Genomic DNA, 23200 nt, shown 5'->3' with positions numbered 1-23200 from the left:
AAGAAAAGAAGCTGGAAAGCAACACAAACACTTTGCATTTGCTCTCTCCTCCAGCACATACACGTGAATGTGCACACACATACACAACACAAGGCAACGTAACACAGCAAGAGCATTTATACACCCAGGGCCAGGGTCAAAACTGAAATGTTTTATTTATTATCAAACCTCAAATTAAACAAGGACAAGCTCCTAGGGAATTGTCCATTTCCAAGTACTTAACCAATCCAGGGAGCCTCATAAACCTCAAATAAAATCCCACTGAACACTTTCCACAGAACCTTTAATAGCTGAGAAGTTATGCCCCAGATTTCAGAAGCTGAAGAATGCAACTCTGGCTGGGTAAGTTTCAACTACAGATAAACTTAGGTTTATAAAATGGATGCTGATGGTGTCAGCAGCTGCTGGATCAACAGAGCCTGTGCAGTGAACCTGCCTTTCTAGCCCACCACTTCTAACTGCAGCCTGGTAAAGCATGAGCTATGGTCCTCATTCCCCAGAGAAGGAGCCAGAGCTCCCGTCAGCATTTCCTAACTTCCCCGATTTCACCCCAGCATGCATGTTGGGGGACAGTACCATGAAAAAAATTCTGAAATAAAACAAAAACTTCTCATTTTATCTTTCACTTGTCAGATCCTATGTCATATCTGACATCTGATCAGTTAGGCCTTTTGGGTACAAGCACCAGAGGGAAGACATACACGATGACCCTAGCATAACCTCAAATTGATTCGCTGCAGCTTTAGTAAGCTGTCTACAAGGGACCACCACGTCAAAGTACAAAAATCTTCAAAGGAAATAAAGGCAAGTCCAAAAATCCTGACCTTAGATTTGCTTTTGCTTCTTCACTGGGACTACGTTTTGAGGTTCAAAAAGTCCATACCATTTCCAGTTAGTTCTTTCTGCCTCATGCTGTGGATCAAGATGTGAGCTCCCAGCTACTGCTCAGTGCTATCATGGGCATAGACTAACAGTGCTGTGCTGTGGGATAACACTCTTGTACACTGTAAAGATTTATCACTCATATTTGTTTATTGAAGTGCTGATTGGCCAGTAGCCAGGCAAGAAGTATGGGTGGGGCAACCAGACTAGGAGAATCCTGGGAAGAGGAAGAGAGTCAGTCACCAGCCAGACACAGAGGAAGCCTGATGAGAAGGCCTCACTGATAACAGGTACCAAGCCACGTGGCTAAACACAGACAAAAATTTTGGGTTAATTTAAGTTATAAGAGCTTGTTAGTAATAAGCCTGAGCAATAGACCAAGCAGATTATAATTAACATAAGTCTGTGTTTCTTTGGGACTGAATGGCTATGGGATCGGGCAGGACAGAAACTTCAATCTACATTGTGAAATCCCAAATTAAATATTTTCTTTGTTTGTTTTGTAAGTTGCCCTGATCATGGTGTTCTATCACAGCAACAGAAACTTAAAGACACGTCTAGTGGGTGCTTTGTCAACAGCACAGTCTACCACACACTAATCAATAAACACTGATTCAAATGTGCATCTTACCAGAAACTTCCCAACGATAAAGCTCTGAGTGAAGCTCAAAAATCAGAGAGTAAACTGAAAGTATAAGAAATCTTACCGTATTTGTACACCACCCACAATTTGGCCCTGCTTGTATACATTCTCCACAAGATTTGGCATTTGCTTTTAAACATCTATTTTTATCTGTTAAAAAAAAAAAAGACAATTTTAAAGTCTCAAAGAAAAAAATGAATGGATCACAATGAAAGACAGAGACAGGTGGTGATGCAGATAAAGATGCGTGTTAACCGTGAACACTCCAGCCTAGTTTCTAAGCTACAGGAGGCCAGCCCAAAGAATCTTGTCCTCTGTATGACAGACTAACTAGGAACCATTAGCCTAGCTATACAGCAGTGGGCCATTCTGGTAAGGGTGTGACTTCAGAACGTATCACTCTCAAAGGTTATGATGTCCTGCTTTTCTTATTCCTATGTCTTTTCCTACGCCTTACAATCCCACACCCACACCACAAAAACATCTTCCAGGAGGCCACTCCACTTTTAGTACATTAAATAACTCCAAGTCCATTTTCATCCAACCCATAACCCCCTGAGTTTACATTTCTTTGACTCAATCTAAACTGGAACATCTTTCTCGTAGTAAACACTAGTAAGATTAGATTATCTCTAGTTATCTTTTCTGATAAGAATATAAACTATGCTTGAATTTAAAGGAAAAGAACTAGAGATCTCCACAATATACTCACTGAAAAAAAAAAATCCCTCTAACGATTTTTAGGTGTGGTCCTAGGGACACAGGTTCTGGGTGGCTGTTTACTTTATGTATCCAATGTATCAAGTTTCCTATTTACTATCTTCCATCATCTTCACATGACCATCTGAGCTCAGATCATTCTAACTATTCTATTTACTATGGGTTTTTTTTTTTGAGATTTAGACAGTGGAACCAGGTGTCCATTATTCCAGATGTAGATGGTCACAGTTGCCAGAAGAAGGTAAAATGTCTTCAGCTTGCTCCACACTTATAGATACGTTAACAATATTCGAGACTTCTTGATCAGAGAACAAGAGTACCTTCTAGCAAGTAAACTGTTCTTGGATTTTCTTTTGGTTTTTTGCATGCTCAGAACCTAGAGCTTTGACTGAACCACAACCCCAACCCTTTGGATTTTGCAAATTAGGGGGTGGGGGATGTTGCGTGTAGTCCAGGTTAGCCTAAAACTCATGATCCTCCTGACTGTCTCTGCCTCCCAAGTGCTGGGATTACGGCATGTGCCACTACGCCCCACCTAGCTGAAGACGCCAATGGACACGCCATAGCTCACCACTGTACATGTGAATGTACTGCACGCCTCCACCGTCATTCTGGTCCCTCCTGCACTCTCACGTTCTCCAGGGGCCGAATGGAGATGACACACGTCATCTGGGATCTCACTCTCCTCACACGGAAAGGAGGGATGATTAACAAGCCTTGCAGGCCCCTTGGAAACCTCTGCCCGGCACTCACAGTGAGGCAGCGTGCTACAGAACTTCAAGAATAGTGTGATCTAATGGAGGGTTGTTTTCCCATCTCACTCCCCCAGGAACCTAACTGACCAAAGATTACTGATACAAGACACTGAAATAAAAAGATTACAAGAAAAACAATTTTTTTTTTTACCTGTTTGGCCAAATACGGAACAAATCAAGCTGATGAATCCAATCCAGAAAACCAGTTGCAAATTCATCTGTAACAGAAAGTGTGGATCATTACTGAGAGAAAAATACCAGGTGAATTATGTTCAACCCTCCCTTCTTTCTCCTCTCCAAACTTCTCCACACTGCCATCTGCCTTTCGTCCCCGGTGCTCACCATACCGCTCACCCCACTATTCTAACACTTCACACCACACTTTCAGAATGCGTTCCTGTCTTCTCTAAGTGAAATCACAAAATTACACACCAAGCCAGGCAGCGGTGGCGCATGCCTTTAATCCCAGCAATTGGGAGGCAGAGAAAGGTAGATCGCTATGAATTTGAGGTTTGCCTGGTCTAGGGAGCTAATTCCAGGACAACCAGGGCTACATGAAGAAACTCTGTCTCAAAGGAAAAAAAATAATAATGCACATGTCCTAAAGAAACCAAGCTAGCAGTCCTAAGACTACAAAGCTATGGCAGCTTATCCTGCAGAATGTCCATCTCCACACATGCCCGGGGCTCTCAGTACAACAGGCACATTCAGAGGCGCAGTCACCTCGGAACTAGGGTACTTCCCAGAGCTGAATCATCCATCTCCATACTGACATCTCTACAGTTCTTACTTCTCCTTAGGCTAAAACACAGCTTCGTATGCAAGACTCTGACTCAACTGTTTGGTCTGCTTTCTTGTTACTTTTTTCTTTTGCAAGAAAACCAACTATGCATGGAATGGTAAAATATTCAGCTTGTTTTCCTCAACTTTCCATAACAACAAATGACCTCACTATAGACCCAGAGTCTGTAGTGTCCTTCAGAATTTGGGGGTAGGGTGGGGTGGGGGCGGCTCGGGTAATATTCTATAGGTTAAACAGGCAACTTCTAATTATTACCTCTACTTCTAATGAAGCAACGTTTTCAGTTCCACAATTCATTCCTAATCAAGTATGTTCAAAGATGACTGAGATCAGAGACTGCTCGGCTAACACCTTAACTGCCCACTCTCCATGGACACCTCCAGTCCAGTACGCATGCATCTGTGTTACCCACAGAATGAAAGGGGAGCAAGGAATGTTGGCGTGGGCATAATTCCAGAATGGAAGAGGCAGAAACAGGAGGATTACCATGAGTTCAAGGCCAGTCTGATCTACACAGCAAAATCGTGGTCTTGAGAGACAGAAAGAGAGACACCAGGAAGGTAGAAGTAGAAGGATCAGAAGTACAAGGTCATCACCCTTCCCTACTTAGCAAGTTCAATACCTTGTCTAAAAAAGAAAAGGTCTCTAAGTTCCACATTAAGGCTCTTCATCCTCAAGCCCTTGTATTTCACACAACTCTTCCCAAAGCACAGAGAACTTTCTGTTCTGGTCACAGGCCCTTCACATGAGGAGTAAAGACAGGCGTAGTACTGCGCCATGAGACGTGGTCCTAACCCTGGGATGAACACTTCTGCTCCTCTGCTCATGCAGACTTCCCAGGGACATGAGGGGGAGGCCTGGGAGTATTCCACCTGCAATCAGGCTTACTCCAGGAAATGAGTCCCTCCTGGAGCTGACAGGTTGCGCAAATGGCTTGGGACTGCATCCAAGTGGTGACTAAAACCTGAGTGTCAAAAAAGCTTGATGTTCTAATGTTCTCTAAGGTCAACGCAATTCTCGACAATTCAGCTACTGGTACTGATGACTAGGAGCAGAGAACACGTCACTCCTGCAGAAGTGGATGATCACAGCACCTGTATTAGGGTAACGTATTCCTTCAGGCTACTTCAAACTTGCTGGCCAGCCTGGAGAAATCTTTCAAAATACCATACAAGCCAGAAAGGCACGCTATGATTCAATGAAGGATGCTTTCCAACATGCTGCACTTTAAAGCATGACTGTTAAGTTCCACAGCCCTCTACTTCTACAAATCCTGATAGCTCAAAGAAACTACTAAGGCCTCTGGAAGTGTGCCAAGCCCAGAAGCAGGTAAAACAAAGTTCCAATGCTCAAGAACAGCTGAGAGAACAAGGACAGCTCTGGACACAGCCTGGAGACAGTTATCAACTCTCCTGTAAGCTAGCAAGAAACAGAGGCACTGTTGTTGCTTGGTGGCATTGCTTGGTGGCATTCACAAAGGCTGGGTTTTAGAGACAGGAAGTAGTAAGAACCCGGCAGGGCTCTAGGAACAATAACAGTAACTAGAAAGAGCAAGTGCCAGGCTGGAGAGATGGATCAGCTGAGGTTCTGAGTGCAATTCCCAACAACCACAAGGTGATTCACAACCATTAGTAATGAGATCTGGTGCCCCCTTCTGGCCTGCAGGCATGCATGCAGGAGAAACGCTGACTACATAAATAAATAGAGAAATCTAAAAAAGAAAAGAAAAGAAAAAAAGAAAACTAGGCTGTGGCGCACGCCTTTAATCCCAGCACCAGGGAGGCAGAGGCAGACGGGATCTCTGTGAGTTTGAGGCCAGCCTGGTCTACACAGTGAGTTCTAGGACAGGCACCAAAAAGGGGAGGGGGGGGACAAGGAGAAGAGGGGGAGGAAGAAAAGAAAGAAAGGAAAGAAGGAAGGAACCGGGAGCATGAGACTGAGACCACACTGAGAGTGACCCTGAGGGAGTCTGTCGCGTCCGTTTTGTCAGCAATGAAGACGCAACATCAGACTCTTCTTAACTGCAGTTTTATTCAGAATCTTCTCACCCTATCACTATCTCTCATCACCTCTTGCTCCTTCTCAACTTCTCGCAACCTCTCACCCCGGGGAAAAGCCAGTCCACAGCTTAAATAACCTCTGGGTAGCCAATCCCAAAAAGTCACGTGGGAGACGCAGATAGGTCCAGAAACGCAGAAGCAACCCAGATCTTAGCGTTAGCCATATATGGAGTTGTTACACATCTGAGAGCATTCACCATTGGAAAGGTGGAAGGTGGGAATCAGCGCCACCTGTAAGGCATGGCATCATGCAGCTCTCTACAGGAGTCAGCACAACCGGCATCTGGACCAAGTGACACAGAGTGGGGGAGGCTGGAGACAGACTGTGCCACAGTTCACACAGATGTCCTCCTTCCCAGGTCTAAAGTCATGAGCTTGGAGTAGCAAGGCCTGTTCAGCAGGTGACCCTTATGTTTAGAAAGGAGGCTTACAGGTTCCCTATCAATGGTATCTCACTGAAGACAAATCATCATCAGAGAGGAAAAACAGAGAAAACGCCATGAGACATGGTCCTAACCCTTTGTCTGCTTTTCTCTTAGACAAAGGTTTTTACCTGTCCTGGTCTACATTTCATCTGAAACTGCTGCAGCTGACAGACAGATACTCCTGACCACACAGGGACTAATCCTGGGAAGGACATCTTCGCAGGCCCCATTCACTTACAAACTCCTTGACTATATGGTAAACCCTTCCCCAGGCTGCTTTAGGTCGGTGCTTTTTCCCAGCAACAGAAAGGTAAGCAGGACACCCCCTTCCCATGCCCTTTGCTACACCTCTTCCCCCGGACTCTACTGCCTTGCTCTCTTCATCTCTGAGGGTCCTTTTCAGACTGCCATGTCAGTTGTGTGTCCTCCCTAAAATACAGATGCCTCAAGGAACTAACAGTTCATAGACAAAAATGCAGACAATTGCAATACAGTGGAGCCATTTCTGTGCAGAGGATGCATGTGGCTAAAGTCTCCAGAAAGAAGCTGCAATGCCAACTGAAGCTTCTGCGATGCTGCTTAGAACTTCAACAGCTGTGGAGAGTGAAATGCTGCAAGTACAGAGGCAAATTATCCTGAGCCGCCTTCTTCCCTCTTAATAGTCATTTACTGCCCACTACTCTACTGAGGTTTCTATTGCTGGGTTGAAGCTCATGACCAAAAGAAACTTAAGGAGGGAAGGGCAGGAAAGACAGGAACTTAAGCAGAGACCAAAGAAGACTGCCGCTCTCTGGCTTGCTCTGGCTTGCTCTTCGTCGCTTGCTCAGTCTGATCCTCTTACACCACACGACCCCTGCCCAGGAGTGGCACCCCACACACAGTGGGCTAGGCCCACCCTCAACAATCACTAATCAAGAAAATGCCCCCCACATAGGGAACAATCTGATGGGAGCATCCATCCAATCAAAATTCCCTGTAGCTGTGTCTAGGTTTGTGTCAAACTGAAAAAAAGCAACCAGGACAGCCTCCTCTTTACAAGACCTGTCAATCAGCTTTGTGACCATTAGGTTAATCCTTCCGAATGGAGAAAAAAATCTAATTATCTTTTAGATACTTAGCAGGCTACTCCAACCAGTGCAAAGGGTGTCACCAGGTATTCCTTTATTCTGGGCTTATGGTTATAGTTCATGATGGCAAAGCAGACATATTCCTGCTCCAAGTTCTAATTTTTCCTATCAGATAATTGCCCTCCTTTGAGATGCTAAACTCTTCAAAGGATAAAGAGAATGCCTTATCTGTGTATTTTAGATTTAATGTTTGTATGTATGCATATACACATATAAACATTAAGGACCTTAAAGGTATTTTTACCAATACTTCCTCTCAATAACAAGGTCTTTATCATAGCCTATGTATGTATGATACAATTCTAAATATTCAAAAAAAATGGTCATTTGCTGAGTGGTGGTGGCTTACACCTTTAATCCCTCCCAGCACTCAGGAGGCAGAGGCAGGTGGATCCCTGTGAGTTCAAGGCCAGCCTCAGACTCTAAAGCTACACAGAGACACTGCCATGCTTGGGACTCACTGTGGTGCCACCCTGGCGTGATGGACTCTTACTCTCCTAAAACCCTAAGTCAAAACAAACTCTTCCTTAAGTTATCTTGGTGAAGGCATCTTGTCACAGCAATAAGTAACCAACACAGTCCTCCACCAGATAAATCATTTGGGATGTAGAAACAGAGCACTAGTTATCTTCTGGAATGTTCTGACTTAGCAGATGACTAACTTCCCCAACCCAAAAGCTATGAGAACCACCAGCTAGCATCTGAGGCCAGCCGAGATTTCCCTAATTTGCTAAAACCCATCTCTCTAATGTTTCAACCACTGTACTTTGAAAGTATTTTGATTTATGGTTTTCTTTGTTCAGTTACATAAAACTGTTATCACACTGGACAACAGAATCTAGGATCACCTAAATCTGTGTTCCTAGGTCATGGCAACTTGTATTTGATTCTAGAATACACTATCCCTGTTGAGGAGAAAGCTGTGCTTTACATCAGCACAGAGCACACCGAACTGTCTAACTATATGGAGATGGCAGGGTTTCAGCTAGAATGGAAGGCTGTGTGCAGAAGACAAGCAGGAAGAAGCCATCTCGGCAAGCCTGCACACGCAGCGCTGGGGAGACTGGGGAAGGCCACACAATCCTTTTCTAATATCGTGTCTAAGCACATATTTTCAGGTGTCTCCCTCACACTGGAATTGTGACTTTTTCTTCACGTATTTATGATTTTGTTGTTACATGTTGCTGGGAAGGCTATTTTATCTTTAAAAGTCGTCTGAGTTACAGTCTCTACTGCTGTAAAGAGACACTATGAGCTCCTCTAAGGGGAGGGATTTAACTGGGACTTGCTTAAAGGTTCAGAGTTTAGTTCATTTAGTCATCACGGTGGGTGCAGTGACAGAGACAGACGTAGTGCTGGAGAGGAGCTGAGAGCTCTGCATCTGGATCAGCAGGCAGAGGAAGAGAGTGACCCTGGGCCTGGCTTGAGCACTTGAAACCTCAAAGCCCACCCCCGTGACACACTTCCTCCAACAAGGTCACACCTAACCGTGCCACTCCCTATAAGCATATGGGGTCATTTAATTCAAATCACCACAAGTCTTTACCATAAATACTCATATATTTTATTTTTTAACTTTATTTTATGTGCAATGGTGTGAAGGTGTTATTGCCCAGGGACTGAATTTACACACACTTATGAGCTGCCATGTGGGTGCTGGGAACTGAACCCAGATCCTCTGGAAGAGCTGTCAGTGCTCTTAACCGCCCAGCCACCTCTTCAGCCCTGTATTTTAAAATCTTATTTTGTTTGTTTATTTTAAATCTGAAAGTACTTCTAAGACTTCATTTACGAGCTGAAAATAGCAGGAACTGAGTAATGGCAACCATGCAGGCAGGAGCCAGATTATAAGAGGTTAAATTCTGTTTATTGTCATAGTAGAGAAACAGAAAAACCAGGGGCAAGACAGAACATGATCACATAAGCACAGCAGAAAATTAGCTGGGACCAGGATGGGGGCAAGATAGGTTCCTCACAGACAGGCAGAGTTTACCACACATTAAAGACATGTGGTGCCTCATGCCTATAACGCAACACTCAGAAAAACTGAGGCAGAAAGAATGAGAATCAAAGGCCAGTGCAGAATATTTGGTGAGACTATACATAAAAAAGTGCCAAGTGTCCAAATGCACGCAATGGAGGATCTATGACTGGGTGGTTACTTACAGGCTCTGGTATTTGCTTAGCTAAGTGGGAGAAAGAATGTTTCACTTCTATAATAAAGAAGTCAGCAATGGGAACAGAGCTGGGGAGGAAGCAATAGACTTGTCTTAGAAATGTGAACTGTGGACAGTCTGGATGACCTAGGGAGCCACCTGTAGGGAGGAAAGACCGATATGGATCTCAGGAGAGTCTGTGTTGTGGAACATTACTTTAACTACGCAAAGATGTATTCCATTTGTTTGTCATGCATTTGTTTAACGATGTAAAAATGTGTTACATTTGTTTGCGCTGCATTGAATTATGTAAAGATGTGATGCTGTTTCCCCTTGTGTGCCTAAAACACCTGATTTGGTCTAATAAAAAAGCTGGATGGTCAATAGATAGGAGTAGAGGGAAAGGCAGGACTGGTGGGCAAAGAGAATAAATAGGAGGAGAAATCTAGGCCTGAGAATAAGAGACGAGAGAACAAGGAAGAGAGGGAGATGTCTGGGGCTGGAAGCCAGGCAGCCGCCAGCCAGCCAGACACAGAAGCAGTGCAAGGAGGACACACACAGAATGAAGGAAGGTAAAAGTCCTGAGGCAGGTTTATTTGTTATAAGAGCTAGTGGGACAAGCAGGAGCTAAGGCTGAGCATTCATAATTAATAAGTCTCCAGGTCATGATTTGAGAACTGGCTGGAGGCCCAGAAGAGCCTGCTACAAGGCTGCGTTAGAGATTCATCAGAGATCACTATCCAGGTAGCTGAAATGATGACATGGAAGCCCGGGAACAAGAGAGCTGAGGCCGACAAAAGTGGCAAAGACATGGAAAGGGAAAAGACACGGAGCAGGGCGGTCACCCAGACTGTCAGGAATGTACCACCCTAGATATGGGCATGGCTTTTCACCACAGCAGATACTGCCCCATCAATTCTTCTCAAGTAGGAAACCAGGACAACTGAGGACAGAGGAAATGGGCAATGGCGTTACAGAGCGGAGCTGTGGGCCCAACATCCACTGCACACCTAACTTATAAAGTCACATTCTAACATTCTGCTCGTCTGTAACTACTTTAACCCTCGGAGCTTCCCAGATGAATCTTGGGCCACAAAAAAACAAGATGTTCATGACAGATATAGCACCGAGTACTTAGTTCAAAGATAATGCTCAACCTGAATGTCCCCACCCTGAGAACTAGCTTTTCTGGTACCAAAAGGCACCATGCAAGCTTCCAAAAGAAAAAGGCAACCAACAACAATCTTACTCAACTATGCCTATGAACCACAACAACCAACAGCATGGCACCGTAACTCCAGGGCAGAAGAGGCATGCATACCTTGGCAGTAACCAGCAGTCCTCTAACTGAACTTCACACCAGAGCAAAGAAGAAAACCATGCCTGGTAGCAAACCTAGCTAGCCGTTCAGTGGTAGTGAAGCCACTCACTAGCACATGGTTATTGGAGAAGTCACAACCTCTAATTTACTAACCAGCACCATCCCTAAGAACAACTATAAACATCTGTCCTTGTACACGCTGGTAAGTGTAGTTTTCACCCCTCAAGGAAACTAACCTCTGCAACAGAGACCACTACAGAAAACAACTAACAACCAAAGAACAGAGTTGTGGAGACCAGTCCCAACAGATATGTCTACAGAACACTCACACCCAAGTCAGGGAACACTGAAGAAGAGGCAGGAGAAAGAAAGCAAGAGCAGGAATATCAAAGACTTTGCTGTCAGATTGCATCTCCTAGTAACGTCAGAAGCTACACACATGAAGTCTGTCTAACATGCATGCTCAAGGATGACACCAATGGACATGCCAAACTAGATATAGAAAAGCCCAGAACGAGAGCTAGGAGCGGGAGAGGTAGTCTTCCCCAGGCAAGCGCACACCCATTGGCTGTCCAATGCTAGACAGTCAGCACTGAAAGTATACATACATGTAACAGTACACAGGTTATAGTTAGGAATATATGCATATATACTATACATATATGCATGCTGTAATAATCAATTTAAAAAGCCATAAATTTGAAGGAGAATGGGAAGTGGTATATGGGAGAGGTTGGAGGCAGGTAAGAGAAGGGGAAAAACGCTATAATTATAATATCAAAAAAGATAATGCTCAAAATGTTTTGCTGGACTGTACCAAATTATATGACCTTGTTCTCTGAGATCACTCAGGAGTTCGGAAAGAAATGAGACCATCTCTGTTTTAGAGAAGAGAAACCCAAACCTCAGAGAGGTTAAGTAACTGCACAGATGAAACGGTCACCTGACTCCTGGACCCAGAAGCTATGGCCTGACTCTGTGCTGCACTAATCATAATCCTGAAGACCTACTTAGCCACTGCTTCAAAAGAATGGACATCCGTCTAGAGCTAGACCTGATTCAGAGCAAAGGAATGGAAAAAGCGTATGATGTTGCTCTGTAAGTTTATTTATTAAACATTCGCAGTGAATAGCGGCCAACAACTCATTTTACTCTCCGAATAGATACCAGTTTTGTGTCCTGTTTCCAAAAGCATCTCAAAGCTTAGATTTTTTTACCATAAGAAATTTTATCTAAGGTGGCATAATTCATTCCTGGGTAAATATTAAGGCTAAGCTCACACACAATCCATCCAGTAAGAATCAGCCCACCCTTACACAACTGTTCTAACCTGCAGAGTAAACTCTTTATTCAAAGTTAAGTCTTTCTGAACTTTTAAACCCTACTTACTACATTTTTAACAAAATGTAAGTAACTCAGTATTTCCTTTTTTTTTTTTTCTTTTTAAAGCAGGGTCTCACTGTGCAGCCTAGAACTCTCTATGTAGACCAGGTTGGCCTCAGATTCAGAGATCTGCTTTCCCCTGCCACCCACATTCTGGGATTAAAGGCGTGCACTGTTTTTATATTTACAGACGAAGTCGTTTAAAGCTTGATATATACCTATTGAGCATCCCTTACCCAAAATGCATGGGGGCCAAAAGTGCTGGACTTTTCTCAGATGTGGGAACAGCTGCATGTGTGAAGTGAAATATCTTAGAAATACCTTGTAATGCTGGTTTCCTGGAGTCCACAAACACACAACTCCCTTATGCTTAATAAGTACCTTACACACATGCCTGAAGGTAGTGCTATTGTATATGAAGTGTACCTGCATACCACTGACCCCTGAAGGGACACCAGATGCAGAACTTTTCATTTGTGCCATGGTGACATTCAGAGATTTACATCTTCAGCCATTAGAAATTTTCAGATAAAGGATTCTCAACCTATACTATCTTTGTAGAAAGTCATTATTTTTTTGAAAGAAATAACTTTAAAAATAAGGAAATGTCTCAGTCAGCAAAGTTACTTGCTGTGTGTATGAGGACCTCAATTCAAATCCCTAGTACCCATGTAAAAAGCTGGTATCAACAGTGTGCCCATAATCCTAACATGGGGAGTGGACAAGCAGAGGCAAGGAAATCCCAAGGGGTTGTTCAGGCAACACAGCCAAATCTGAGCTTCAAGATCTGTGAGAGATCCTGTCTCCAAAGAATAAAGTAGAGAAGAATTGAAGAAGACACCCGCTGTCAAACTGGGGCCTCCACAAGGTACGTGTAAGCCAATTCACACAACATGGAACACCCGTCAGCTGGGGATGAAGCTCGGTGGTAGATCACCTGGCAAGTGCAAGGCCCTATATTCAATTCCCACTATCACTAACAAGTGTCCACCAGATTGTTTCTTACTAGGAAATATTACTGTAATATGGACACAGCTGCACTCTTCCCAAAGAATTAACCAACTGAGAAAACAGTGCATACCTAGTATGTGCCTGGTTCATAAAAAGACTCCAAATCCCAAAGCCCAAGGTCTTAACAAAATTAGATTTCCGATATAAAAGACTGAAGATTTATATCATTCTAATACTTTCTTTGTTATATAGCATAGGATTTTTAAACCTTTTTACCTTAACAGTAGAAAATATGCTACTCATATGTAGGTGTGTCCTAAGTGTCTCCTACGTGCTATGCCACGGTTCTCTGTATCTGCTTTTTAAAGAGGGTGAAAGAGCTGGGCATCTTTAACCCCAGCGTCGGGAGGCCAAGGCACGTGAATCTCTGAGTCTGAGGTCAACATGGACTACATAGGGAGTTCCAGACCAGTCATAGCTACAGAGTGAAACACTGTCTTCCCAAAACAAATAAATGATAGGTAGGTAGGTAGGTAGGTAGGTAGGTAGGTAGGTAGGTAGGTAGGTAGGTAGATAGGTAGATAGGTAGATAGGTAGATAGGTAGATAGATAGATAGATAGATAGATAGATAGATAGATAGATAGATAGATAGATAGATAGATGAGGGGAGGGAGAGAGGGAAATAAATAGGTCAATAACATTTTAATACATAAAAATCAATATTCAAGAAAAATAACCCCGGAAACCAAGACTCTAGGAATGAACGCACAGTCCCTTCTACTGTCACCCATGGGCAACGATAAAACGGAAAGACCTTGACAAAAAAGAAACCAACCTTTTGAGCTCCAGTCAGCTGAGGGTGAGATGTGGAGATGAAGTCAGACCATGCCAAGATAATTTTTCTCTTGCAAGAGGAACAATAAACACTCAACCTTTTCTGACAGGAAGAGGTGTGGTGGTGACTAGGGAATCAGTCATTGACCCAAATACTAATAATGAGAGCAAATTAAGTATTAACCAAATTTAGCAGAAAGAGCCAGGTGTGGTGGCACACACCTTTAATTCCACCACTCAGGAGGCAGAGGCAAGTGGATCTGTTAGTTCAAGACCAGCCTGTTCTACAAAGCAAGCTCCAGGACAGCCAGGACTACAAAGAGAAACCCAGTCTCAAGCAAACAAACAAACAAACAAAAATTATTAAAAAGCACAGGAAGGAGAAAACAAGGACAGAAAAGAAGTTCAGTAATCCAATATTGGATGTTGATAGCACCCCCTGCAGCCTACTAGCCTGCAGGTGCACAACAGTCTCATTAGAGTGCCTCCTAAACACCAACCAGGACTCTATCCTGACTGCAGACAAGACTTGAAGAACTCAATGAAAACCCTTTCTAACCAATAAACATTTCTCTGAGCCTAACAAACTCTAACAATGAATGCTGCTGATTGCAGCTGAGCAGGGGTTCATGCCTGTGATCCCAGTATTTTGAGGCTGAAGGAAGAGGATTTCTGTAAGTTTGAGGCTAGTTCTGTAACTCCAAGAATAAAATCAACAAAAGATCAAACTTGAGATGTCCCACAAAACACGAACTAGCCAAGTGTGGTGACTCAACAGACAACTGACACCATCTCTACCCTCACCATAAGAAGGGCAGCCCATGGACTAGCATCAAATTCAAATCACACACTGAAAAGTAAACCCAGTGACTGCCAAAGGATGAATTTGAAAATAAAACATTTTAAGAAAAGCTTTAATTAAGCCAAACTATGAACGCCAGTTCACAGTAAGAGAAAAACTGCCTTCCTTCCTAGCACCATCTGCTACTAAAAGACTTCATTACCTAGTAAATGAGACTTTCCAAACCAATCCACTAATCTCTCCCTTGATGCAATTTTTTCTTTCTCTTTTTCTGTCTGTTGTTCTTTTGTTTTTCCTTATGAATGGGGAAAATGTAAATTACCCAAGCTTCAGTTGACAAAACTTACTTTGTTCCCATATGTGTGTGAAGAAATCTTGGCAAAAGCTAAAGAGAAAGAAGGCTCAGTGCTTAAGAGCACTTGCTGCTCTTGCAGAGGACCCAGGTCCTGTTCCCAGCATCCATACCTGGCAGCCTAAGGCCATCTGTAATTCCAGGACCCGGAGATTCCCAACACCCTCTTCCAGTAGCCTCAGCAACATACATGTGGTACACATGCATACATGCAGACACATACACATAAAAATAAATAAATCTTTAAAAAAGAAATTTAACTGCTTGTTACTGTTAACAACAGCATTTTCATTCTATATGTAATTTCAATTAGAAATTTTGAGTTACATTTTTACATGGAGTAATCTTCTCTACTGGTTTAAATAATTATTCCAAAATTTTTCTTTTAGCTTTATTTTTTAATTTATCTATTTTATGTGCATTGGTGTTTTGTCTGCAAATATGTCTGTGTATGGGTGTCAGGTCACCTAGAACAGGAGTTACAGATAACTGTGAGCTGCCATATGGGTGCTGGAAATTGAACTCGGATCTTCTGGAAGAGCAGTCAATGCTCTTAACCACTGAGCCATCTCCCCAGCGGCCCCCCCCCCCGCCAATTTTTTCTTGATCAAATTCATTTTGAGCACCACCTTTTATCCTTTCTTCCTTCTCTCTCCCTGCAGGGGAGAAACAAGCATAAACAGCCATATTTTACCCAACAAACGTCAAACCAAATTACAGAAATCACTTCATTTCTCATTTTACTAAGTGTAGGCTGGGAGTGAGTGGGGATTTCAGACTTTTGGAAAAAATAAAATATGACACTGAAGGAAAATATTTATTTACTTATATTTTAGCAACAAATATCTTTGTATTGATTTTCTTATTACTGGCAAGTATTTAGTGATCGTAGGAGAAAACAAAACCTGAATGACTATTTAATAAGTACTTCTCAACTTATTTTGTTGCTCTGTGCTAGAGACTGAACCCAGAACCTGGCAAGTATGGACACAGAAAGACTCTCCCATAAGAGACACCTCCAACTTCTGCAACCCTTCTGAAATCATGCTGTCATGCATCTTTAACAAAGGTAACTCTTACTCCTGCTGCATTTATGACATTTTCCAAATGTAACATTCAAGTACTAAATGTGGGAGCTGGAGAGATGGCTCAGAGGTTAAGAGCACTGGCTGCTCTTCCAGAGGTCCTGAGTTCGATGCCCAGCAACCACATGGTGGCCCACAACCATCAGCAATGACATCTGGTGCCCTCTTCTGGTGTGTGTGTATACATAACAAACAAATCTTTTTAAAAAAAATAAAGAATATTACACGTACGGTTTCAAACTTCAATATCCTAATAATCAAAAAGAACAACCCCACTACTGACCTCTAAAACGGGCAAAATCGTAACATGAAATAAATCATACAAAATCTATAAAATACTGACTGTATTAGAAAGAGCTATTAACATCCTAATTTCAGAGTATGACGTTTTTACCTATTCAATATCCAGTAAACATGTAGGCTGTGAAATAGACTTCTATGCTTCGACTGGCACATGCTGAATTCTACAAATAAATATTTTCGCCCCTCCACTGAAACCATATTCCTTAAGCAAAATGCAATGCTTTTTTCTTCTATGTTTAAAGACTTTTACTTGTTTTTTGTTTTGTTTTATTTAGACGACTAATCTTCAACCGCCACAATAAACAGAGTTTATTCTTTTCCTTAAAGAACATAATCTTGATGTTGCCTAGCACAAGAACATGGCAAACTTCTGGCATACTCAGTAAGGTGTTGTTATTTTACTGTTGTTTAACTAACTGCACTCATGCATGTGTCATAAGAACTAAGCCTTCATTTTACACTTCCATGATGTACACAGTCATATGCAAGTAATACTTACCAAAGTAGACAGAACTCTGCCTCCCAACGACACTGCCTTTGCTCTGTTACAAACACATCATCCATGCCATCCACACCTTAGCTCAGCCCATTCCTCATTCAGACCTCATCTTCTCCACCAAACCTTCCAAAACCACTTAAGCCATGGCTGACCTTTTACTCAAAAACTGAAAGTACCATCTGGCATGGTACACTGACTTAGAAACAACTCTTCGGTTTTTGTCATGTTTTCCTGCGTGGAACACAACTGTCCCAACTAGGGAATTCACTCAAAATCAAAGCCATGCGAACCTCTTCACAAAGTTCTTAGTCTCAGTACCCTAATGAGCTAAATGCACCAATAAGGACAGACAGACAACGGGCTGCCCGTAACAGATCTGACTAAGCAGCACTGCAGATTCTTCCCAGTCATTTGCATCACAGTTATATTTTATGATGACACAGGAAAACGGTTGCCAGGGGCTGGAGAGACGCTCAACAGTCAGGAGCACACGCTGCTCTTCCAGACAACCCAACTTCCGTTCCCAGAGCTCCCATCAGGTGGCTTACAACCATCTCTAACTCCAGCTCCAGGGGTTCTAAAGCCTCTGGTCTCTGAAGGAGCTTGCACGCAGTGCACGAACTCATACACAGACACACACACATCTACAGACAATTACAAATATTTTTTTTTAAATATTTAAATTTTTATTTTATTTTATTTATTTTATTTAAATATTTAAATTATTTAAAATGGTTTACAGAACAAAAGACTGTATCCTGCAGTCCTAAGATCCAGCAGCCACTACCTCTCATCTCAAAGTGAAAGCGACCAAAGTCCTAGGGAGTGGAGCTCCAGAGACATCCAGAACTCCTGAGTCAGAGACTTCTCTGGAACCAGGGTTTCCCAGAGAGAAGACACGTCCACGCCAAACTGGGGCTCTGATCACTGCTCTAGGAAACGGGTGTAGAAACAAGCTAGTCTTTAATTTAAACACACTAATTGCTAGGAAACCCTACAAATCCCTAACCACTCTCTAAAATGGCTGGCGAAGAAACCAAAAGTTCAGAGAGGAAACCAGGAAAGTGAACGGCCCCCTTTCTACTCTATACTCTGGTGTTTTTATCTGCAGCCTACACATCTCTACCTTTGCCCTGAGGTCACCTTTCAAAAGCTCAGCACCGTAGAGCCTGCCCTCTTGTGGTCACACCGACTCCCTGGGAAGCGTACAACTCAGACCCATCTCACCAACTCTCCTTCCTAAATAGAGTAATTCTTGTTTCCCCTGCTTCCACTTGGGATCTCTAAGTTTTTGAGTCTCACCTTTGTCACCAAAAAAAATTGGAGTATCCGCATGCCCATTATTTATAAATTAAAATACATGTATTTCTATAGCAATATAATAAGATTATACATCATGATAAACACTTTGAACTTTTAAAAGCTATAACCGCAGTATCTAAAATGTTCTTCCTTAGAGTCTGATGAGTCATTTTACATCTCTCTGGGCTTAGAAACCTGTATTTTGATGCCCTGGTATAATGAGACTGCTCCATAAGTAAGGAATGCATGTATACACACCCATATATTCTTATAGTCATAAAAATATTACATAGTATGTACAAACAGGTATGTATGCACCTGTGTCTGTGTACTGGCTAGTTTGGTGTGTCAACTTGACACAAGCTAGAGTGAGAGAGAAAGCAGCCTCAGCTGAGCCTCCAAGACACCCAGCCAGAAGGCATTTTCTCAATTAGTGATTGATGGGGGAGGAGGGAGGGGCCAGCCCATTGTGGGTAGTGGTCCTGGGTTCTGTAAGAAAGTAGGTCGTGCAAGCCAGGGGAAGCAAGCCAATAAAGCCCTCCTCCACAGCCTCTGCATCAGCTCCTGCCTCCTGGTTCCTGCCATGCTTGAGTTCCTGTCCTAACTTCCTTCAATAATGAACAGCAACATGGACGTGTCAGTCAAATAACCCTTTTCTCCCTAACTTGCTTTTTGGTCACGGTGTTCCATCACGGCAATTGAAACTCTATCTAGGACAGCCTGCTTACGTATAAGGTAAATTTGAAGGAGTCTTTTTTTCCCATGTACACTTTTCATGATGACATGCATGCTAGACATACTGGTATTTAGAAGATAATTATTATCTTCTAAAGCCACACGCCAAAAACAAAGTTCTCAAACTGTGAGAAGTTTACAAAGGAGAGCTTCGTTCTTTCCCACGCAGCTCCTGAACCGCCCTCACCTACCTGCTGCAGTCGCTAACCTGTCAGCGCACTTCCGCTTCCTGAGTCTGTATCGCTATCACTCCAGCCCCGATCCAGAAGACTCACTTCCTCTTTCCTCCCTTGTCCTCACATCCCTGACTACCACCTAACTGACATACAACAAGCAAACTGAAAACATATAACCAAAGTCACAATAAGCAGTAACGTAAGAGCAAACATGAATACAATCAGCTCTCAAACTCACTCATTTGCAGATAAATGGTGAACGCTTATTTTAACATAGCCACAAAACGTAATCTTGGATTCTATCCACAGTGAATCTTCAAATCAACCGGGCTTCTGACACATCAAGAATTTTACATTTAAATTACGAGGGGAAAAAAAGTCCTCTGAACTTTCACCAGTTACAACATGTCTGTCTCACCACTCTGGCAGCACAGTCAACAGCAGCCCACTCCCACAACACTCGTGAAAGGGTTTTCTTCGGACAACATGCTGTGTTGTACACCTCCCTCTCTACCTGTAAACCAGGTTGGTTTTGTTAGCAAAAAGCCAAACAGTAAAGGAACTACATTACACAGCAAGCATTCCGGACAAACTTATTAATTATCAAGTTTATCTGTCAAACCGATTAATCTTCCTTGTAATAACAGTAATGAGAGGTGATACTTGGAGTTAATCAACACAGAACAATATTTTCGTTTCAGTGATGTTGATTCTGGGCAGAGTCAAGTCAGGCTGAGGAGAAAATTGAAACAAGTGTTGTTAGAAGCACTAAACCCAGGGCCCTGTGGTAACGGTGCACGCCTTTGAACCCAGCACTGGGGAGGCAGAGGCAGGCAGATGTCTGGGAGTTCGAGGCCAGCCTGGTCTACAGAGCAAGTTCCAGGGCAGCCTGGGCTACACAGAGAAACCTTGTGGGAGGAGTAGGGGGTTGTACTAAATCCAGTGATTTTTCAACTTTGTTAATTCTGGACTTGTACTTTTTGCTTAATAATTTATTTTTATTTTATGTGCGTTGGTGTATGTCTATATGAGGGTGTTGGGTCCCCTGGAACTGAAACTACCAACAGTTGTGAGCTACCATGTGGGTGTTGGGAATTGAACCCAGGTCCTCTAGAAGAGTTGTCAGCGCCCTTGACTGCTGAGCCATCTTCCAGCCCCATGGACTTGTACTTTCCATGGATAGAACACTGAAGATTAAAAGCACCGTGGAGGGAGGGGGTGGGGCAATAGATGCGGGGTGGATAAGAGCACTGGCTGCTCTTCTAGAGGACCCGGTTCTACTCCTAGTACCCACACGGTGGACGACAGCCATCTGTGGTCCAGTTCCAGGGTATCTGACTCTCTCTTCTGTCCTCCACCAATGCTGCAATGCACACACTGCAAACTTGCCTGCAAGCCAATACCCACCTACGTAAATTTCAAAATTAAAATAAAACCTTTAAAAAGATTAACAACCGGAGCCAAGGAGATGGCTCAGCACATGAACGTGTCTTCCCTAGCTAGGCAACCAGAATTCAATCCCTGGAATCCACAGGACGGAGGAAGAAAATTTATCCTCTGACCTCCACACACGCCTGTCACTACACTCACACATAAAAATAATTATAAACTATAATTAAAGAGACCATCTTAGTACAGAACTTCACATCCTTTTAGAAAGAATTCAACAACACAGATTCTTCATCTGTAGCACTGTGAACTCAATACTGAGAAGCTAGAATCTGCTTTCTGCTCGCCTAAGAAACTAGCATCCTAGTATCTTCTACTCTCCAATGACCTATATACACCTCAGAGCGGTGTTTCATCCGTTCTACATTTGCCATTCTATCATCTTCAGTCATTACATCATTGGTGAATGAATCAAAATCACTCATAAATATGAATATCATTCTGAGAATAAGTCAGTCCTTCCCTTCTCCCTTCTCGCCATGATGTTCATACATGTGAAATAGGTAACTTTCAACTAAAATTTCTTAGTCCTTTCTACAGGTTTTCTAGGATGTCAACTATTTATTATAATGGCTGTGTGTGATTTAAGAAAGAAATAGAGTCAAAATTCACCTAACATTTATTTCTGTGCTATGCAAGCAGTAACAAAAAAAAAAAAAAAAAACCCAAGTCATCCTCCCTCTTCACATCCACGTGGAATGGCAGAGTCAGGAAACATTCCTAATGCTACCAAAAATTCTAAGAAGTTTGTAGGTCTTTTTAATGTGCCAAGAAGCAATGAAAAGGTATCAATATATATGGAGCATTATCGTCTAAGCTTGCGGTTTTACATTTTACTGTGACTTGTTTTTTTTGTTGTTGTTGTTGGTTGTTTGTTTTTTGAAGTCCAGACTGACATTGCTCTAGAACCCTATACCTTATATTATTATACCTACTTTATTTTACATAGGTGAGGTTACTTCAAGTTGAGCTCTAGAGCTGAGCCCACGAACTCTACAAACTACTTAAACTCCCACACCTCAGCGTCTTCATTTGGAAAACGAGATAAACAGGCCCGACACCACCAGGGATCGGGGTCTGCAATGAGGTCTGTACGTGTAAACACAGGCTGGAAGCTGGGCCCGACCCTGTCCCTAGTATCACAATTAATACTATAGCTAGTGAAGGAGCTGCTTTTCTCTTCTACAGATGAGGAAACGGAAACAGTATAATTTATTACTCATTTTACCACTGAGTGCTGGGTTTCAAATTAAAAGTTCAAATTCACTGTGGCATTCGGGATCAGGGCGGTCATAAGCCCAGGCTGTCACTAGGAGGCATGAGAAAGGGTAAGCACGAGGCCCCGGGCTGGCGGGCGGACAGGCGGGCACCGCCTCGCGGACCACGGACGCCGCGGCCTGGTTCCCGGGGTCCCGCGCGGCGCTCGGGAGAGGAGCCTGCCGGTCACGGGCGGACGGGACCCCTCTGGGGTCCCCGGGCACCGCGGTCCCTGTCGTATCCAGCCTTGCCCCACCACGCCCCAGGGTGACAGGCGGGGCTCGCGACCCTCCCCCCTCCCCGAGACCCTCCCTTCGGAAAGGCCGGGCAGGGCGGGGGGGGGGGGGGGGCTGCAGCCGGACGTGGCGGCGCGACATAGTCCGTCCGGTCCGGCCCAGGCCGCCCTCGTTGCCCAGAGCCCACGCCCGCGCGTACCTACGCCCGCGGCCTTACCTTTCCGCAAGCGTCTGCCCGGCACGCGTGCGGCTCGGGCTCCGCCGCGTTCCGCCTCTCGGGGGGTCTCGGGCGGGTGTCGGCGCGCCTCGGCCCTTCGGAGGGTCTCGGGCGGGAGTCGGCAGGCCTCGGCTTCTCGGCTGGTCTCGGGCGGTGTCGGCGGGCCTCGGCCGCTCGGCGGGTCTCCGCGGCTCTTGAGCGCGTGGGCGGAGACTCGGGCCGCCGTCTCCCTCAGGAAGCCGGCCGGCCCCGCCTCCGCCGCGAAGATCCCAGTCCTGGGCCGGCCGCCAGGCCTTTCTCTCCCTCCGGAAACGCATTCCTCCGCGCCGCGTCAGCCGCGCCCGCCCGAAGGAGGGGGAGGCGGCAGGAAGGAGGAAGGTGGAGCTGGGTGCAGACAAAGGAACCGGGCGGCCTGGTCCTTTCTGCAGAGGGCATGGCGCTGCGGTAGCGAAGGCGCCTGATGCCCGGCGGGAAGGCCCAGCTGAAGCTGGTGTCCGGTCCCCCGGGATCCCGGGCCGGACCTGTGTGTGAGCTGAGGGTCCAGGAGGATGGGTGGTAGAGTTCTGCAGACGACTTTGGAGCCTCCAGATCACCCTGCGGGTGCAGCCTCCCGCGCCACCCGCACCCGTGCTGTGCCACCCTGCCCGCCTGGGGGCTGCTTTTGCTTGATTCTCTCTCAGGAAAACCAAATGTGGAAAGGAAAAGTCGTGTGTTTACGGACTCGTTT

At 44.2% G+C, this 23200-nt stretch overlaps 1 protein-coding gene across 2 annotated transcripts in view; it reads right to left on the bottom strand.

The window, feature by feature from the left end:
• Positions 1-22645, bottom strand: part of Itgb1 (integrin subunit beta 1) — a 46261-nt gene extending 23616 nt beyond the window's left edge. The window contains exons 1-3 of one of the 2 annotated variants that reach the window (XM_085681952.2): positions 22474-22645; positions 3152-3218; positions 1590-1675 (exon numbers count right to left, since the gene is read on the bottom strand). In XM_085681952.2, coding sequence (XP_085538078.1) covers positions 1590-1675; positions 3152-3218 — 153 coding nt within the window. In that variant the 5' untranslated portion in view covers positions 22474-22645. The remainder of the gene's footprint in view (positions 1-1589; positions 1676-3151; positions 3219-22473) is intronic. The other variant, XM_085681953.2, reaches the window with a different exon arrangement.
• Positions 22646-23200: the final 555 nt, after the last annotated feature.

This window comes from Myodes glareolus, chromosome 22, assembly GCF_982192425.1.
Source record: "Myodes glareolus chromosome 22, mMyoGla1.1, whole genome shotgun sequence".
Lineage (NCBI taxonomy): Eukaryota > Metazoa > Chordata > Mammalia > Rodentia > Cricetidae > Myodes > Myodes glareolus.
The sequence above is the reverse complement of the archived record's forward strand: the minus strand, read 5'-3'. Positions and strand labels throughout refer to the sequence as shown.